The sequence below is a fragment of the Dicentrarchus labrax genome, unplaced genomic scaffold (genome assembly GCF_905237075.1).
Source record: "Dicentrarchus labrax unplaced genomic scaffold, dlabrax2021, whole genome shotgun sequence".
In the NCBI taxonomy this organism is placed as follows: Eukaryota; Metazoa; Chordata; class Actinopteri; family Moronidae; genus Dicentrarchus; species Dicentrarchus labrax.
The window spans coordinates 1-4,772 of record NW_026136847.1 but is presented as its reverse complement, the minus strand read 5'-3'; the positions used below and the strand labels follow the sequence as shown (position 1 = coordinate 4,772).

The window sequence follows — 4,772 nt, the reverse complement described above, 5'->3', positions numbered from 1 at the left end:
GTACTCAGCAACCAGCAACACCTTACACAGACATGTCATGAGGGGATAGTGCACTGATGGTAGCACTATGTAGTCATGGTTTGTTTTTCTCCATGTGGATTTAGATTGCAGACAGAGTTGCAATGCTAATTACCCAATTTTTTTCTGTTCTTGTATGGCTAATAAACTCATTGATGCTGACAGTTAACTGAATTATTAATTATGTAAACCATTTTCTAATTTCTGTTCTGATTCAAAATTGATGAAATAACAGTTTAATAGTGTTTTTGTGCAGCACTTTGGAAACCTTGTGTTTGTTAAAATCGTGCTATATAAATAAAGTGGATTGGATTGGATAGTTTTAATAGTTGTGAAACTACCAGCAATCCAAATCACCAACAACCAAAGTCAGAAATCTTCAAACCCTACATATAGCACATTTAAGTGTGCTATTCAGTTTTTTTTTTTTTAATTTTCAGTTTCATTTGAGTGTTTCTTAGAGAGGAAAAGCCCAACATTATATTTCCTGTGTCCAGGAGAGTTGTTAATCTCCTGGCCTACCTGAATCTACCTGGATGGTGCAAACCTGATTTCAGAGGAATCATTAATGTGTTCTGGAAGCTTTTGGCCAGAAATGGCGTAGCTCCTGACACTAACTTTCAGAGATGGTACTTGAGGAACATGTCCATATTGGAACAACTGCTTATTCACATTATTGGATGAAGCTACATCCCAGTTACACAAGGACCTAACTAGCATGCTATCATTGTGCTAAGATAACCAGCATACCGCCTGAGCCACCAACTTGACCGGATGACAAATGGCATGTTTGGGCCAAGTGGCATGCTAAGCTTACTAACACACACAATAGTTGGTAGTCAGAATTCAAGATAAATCGCAGGATTTTATAACAATAGTGGCTAAAAATCTGTTTTTTATATGAATTGACACATCTGCCCACTTAACATTGTCAGTTTTGGGGCCTTGTCTGTGCTGAAGACACACGTCATATCCTTATAGACTGAGTTTTAAAAGAAAATCCAGCTTCAATTGGGGCTTGAATTGTCTTTGTGCAATCAACATTTATTTTAAACAAGTACAAAAGCAAACCATAGCATTACAAAGCAAAATTACAAAAAGCATTATTAATACAGCCGTAAACAAAGACATTCCTTCTATAACCCTCTAATGGTTTTCAACCTCACCTGCACACATTTGCTTCTTTGCTTTTGTTGTTGTGGTTCTGCTGTTTTGTTTTAATGTGCAAATAAATACATCTAAATCTAAATATGAATTATTATCATATGCAACAGTAAGGTATAGTAATTTGAGAGTAGATCATTAAAAAATTGCTTTCTGTAGCAGAATTAGGGCTGTAAGTTCTTATCCAAGCCGCAGAGAACAAAGTATTTCATTGCATTAAAGAACTTTTCATCTCTGAGGCCATAAATAAGAGGACTCAGGCATCTTGGAGCAAGAATAAAAGTAATGTAGTTAAAGTACCTGACATTAATGTATAACATAAAATCAATTTTAAGTACAGCACCTTCGATGAATGGGTTAAACAGCTGGATGAGACAGAGGAGCAGCTGGAAACCATGAAGAATTACTGTTCTCAGCCCTTTCCATGTTGACTTTTTATTCTCTCCTGATGCAGCTTTCGCCACTTTCATTATTTTAACATATGAGAATACAATGATGATACACATGATCAAGAAGTAAAACTGACTCATAGCTGACCTAAGATGATCCTGCCAACTGTGAAATATGAACATCTCCACAGAGCAGACCTTGTATTCTTTGTAGAAGCTAAGGGAGGCTGATGCAAAGAAGATTAAGAGGACCACAATGGTGGGTACAGAGCTGAGGCTGTGAATGATGAGGATACAGTGCAGAGACCTGCGTGTGGAGCACATCTCTGAATGTTGCAGGGGCATGCAAATGGCCACATAGCGCTCCAGGGTCATTGCAGTCAGAGTAACTGGTGTGACAAAAGTGTACACAGATGATAAAATGTAGAAAATGAGACACAACCACATTTGCATGGTCAAATGAAAATAGTCAAAGATGAGCAAGAAATTGGTTAATATCAAGATCAGGCAGTCCGACAGTAATGTATTAGCAAATAAGATGTAGCGCATGGTTGTATAGAAGAACTCCTTCATAAAAAGGTTGTGATTAGCATTAAGTTTATGCAAAGGAAAAGTGATACAAAAACCTGAACTAAAATGACTCTGTAATCAATGCTTCGCATTAGGGATTCACCACGAACCAATGAGTTGTTGTTAGTCATATTTGTCTCTGGTTTTAAAGGTTTTAATCTCTGCCAACTTTCCTGTGGTGATTTGGTCAAATAAGTTCAATATGAAAGATCTCACAGCTGCAACTGGTAGAATTTGCATTGACTAAAACAACTTTACACACCCTTAGCATGTGACATAAACGTACAATAAATCACAGACAGAAACACATCAACAGGTCAAAGGGCATAAGCTTACTAAACCATACCTGCAACACAGCATTGTGGCACCAACTTCCATAGACAGATGTCTTCTGTTGAGCTGCATGCAGCCTTCTGAGAGATGATTGTGTATGAAGACTTTATAGGAGCAGCTATAACACAAGGGGGGCGCCAAATGAAAGTTTACCTACACAATGTTGTCATCACCTGCTAACACATTTCCTAGGCTGTATCTAGACAGCACCTATTCACCAAAACTATACGAATATGTGAGTAAAAGGGAACATTTTTGGCTGATTGAATAAGGCCTTATGCCTTGTGACTTATGGTCACTGTGGTAAATGTACATTATCTATATATCTATATACATCTGTAGTATGTAACTGATAAATAAATTACACTTTGTGGCTAGTAGAAAATGTATTGAAATTTACAGATAGAGATACAGAGTAAAATGTGTCAAAAGTTGGCTGAGCATTCATATGGATGCCCAGCATTCACGTTAAAGGTCAAGTGTATAAAAGTCTTGCGAGATTTGTATGTGTGTACCGAGACTCAAGATGGCTGAATATACAACCAATTTGTGACAGTGGTGTCGATCTCAGTTATTAAAGATATAAATCATAAAGCCATAGGGCAAATCCAACATGGTGTTAGAGTATAGGTTGTATATCTGCTGATCACTGCCACAGATGGACTGGGATTAAGCAAATTTACCTGAAGCATGGCGGCAATTTCGGTCGCAGGCAGAGCTGATATACTCAGGCAATGTGTACAATACTTTGACACTTACAGAGGACGAACCTAAGTAGCTACAGACATATTACGATAAGCATTTATGATATAACACTTTGCTTACAACTTTTTGTGCATCTCACAGTGGGTTTCTTGCCTTGCTGACGTTTGCAACATCCCCAGATACCACCGATGAAGTTGGTGAGTAAAAAGTCACCAAATTAAAGTAAATAAGTAAAGTAAGACCCAGGTAATATGAATCTATGACTATGAATTTATCAGTAAACTTTTGGATTGTTGTAAGCGAATGTCATCGGACAGTGGACAGTTCACCTCTGCGTCTCCCTAAAGGAACGGACAAGGGGGGGAACCAGGGATCCACTTTAAGTCAGTCACACCTCGACTTTCTTCCAAATAACGCACATTTCATTCATAAGTTCATGCACTTTTGTTTTTCTGAATTGTGTGAAATGGCTAACAAAATTAGGTAATGTCCTTGTGGTTCTCTAAAGCCATTTTCGCACGGGACTAGTATTTACCTGGGGACCTCATGTAATTTGCAATAATTGCGGAGGTCGTCTGTGATCCTAATCCCGTGCGAATCCGCCATGTCCGTAATTTGTAAAGTAAAAATTCCACTGCAAATTACCTACCATATTTCACCAAACACAGAGGTCATGTGATAATATTAGTCCCATGCTAATCGGCATCTCTGTGATTTGGGGTTGTTTTTTGTTTTTTAAGGTTTTTTGTGTTTTCCACGCCTTTTTTCTGCCTTTTTCCCGGTCGAGAATTATGGAGGCTGCGTTGGCCATTATAAATGAAAGTTCTGACGGCATTTTGATGTTTGTGGGCATGCTGGGAAAACAGCAGAAGGACACTGATGTGAGAAAGATGTTCGAGCCGTTCGACAGCATAGAGGAGTGCACAGTGCTCCGCAGGCCCGACGGTACCAGCAAAGGTAATGTCAGATTAGTAACAGACTGTTACGCATAGGTTATGCAGAGCCTTGACATCATATCCGGGGGATAATGTCGGTAAATCCGAGATAAAACACAGACTTTGCTTGTCCCGTGCAAATGCGCCGCACGAAACACAGACCTGGTGGGGTAATTACTAAACCACATGAGGTCCCCAGGTAAAACTAGTGCCGTGCGAATAGGGCTTAAGTTCTGATAACTTATACTGTCATATTTTGTGCAGAACTGTATTCATTGTCTTTTGGCAATGTTGGAGGTGGAGATTGTGCACCTTAAAAAGTGTGTTTCCTGTTCCAAGTGTAATAGTTAAATCCAATTGTTCTGATGAAGGATTTGTGCAATCGAGAAATATAATTCTCTGCTTCACTTATGTTGTTATAATAAAACATAACAGTTTGTGCAATATTTTGTGTTCTTTTTTTTATTGAGGGTGGGGGGGGGGCCTGGGGGGCCTCAAAGGGGGTCATTCAAGATTGAAGCGCCACTGCTGACGTACACATACATATTATAATTTGTTATCGTGAATATTGTTGAATTAAACTTATTTTTGTTTAAAACCTTTACATTTTCTGTGTGGTCTCCCTCCTTTGTCACGAGCCTAGAGCGGGTTCATGACA

General features: G+C 38.8%; 1 protein-coding gene across 1 annotated transcript; it reads right to left on the bottom strand.

Moving 5' to 3' along the window:
- Positions 1 to 6: 6 nt before the first annotated feature.
- Positions 7 to 2,598, bottom strand: LOC127360101 (odorant receptor 131-2-like). The gene is made up of 2 exons (XM_051394364.1): positions 2,488 to 2,598; positions 7 to 1,960 (listed from the first exon to the last, which is right to left on the bottom strand). Exon 2 carries the CDS (start codon positions 1,944 to 1,946, stop codon positions 1,347 to 1,349), a length of 600 nt encoding a protein of 199 aa, XP_051250324.1. The 5' UTR covers positions 1,947 to 1,960; positions 2,488 to 2,598; the 3' UTR covers positions 7 to 1,346.
- Between the last annotated feature and the right edge of the window lie 2,174 nt (positions 2,599 to 4,772).

What these genes read in the sequence shown, in the direction of transcription:
- LOC127360101 (XM_051394364.1), bottom strand. Translation starts at nt 1,946, where the DNA reads ATGACCCTGGAGCGCTATGTGGCCATTTGCATGCCCCTGCAACATTCA.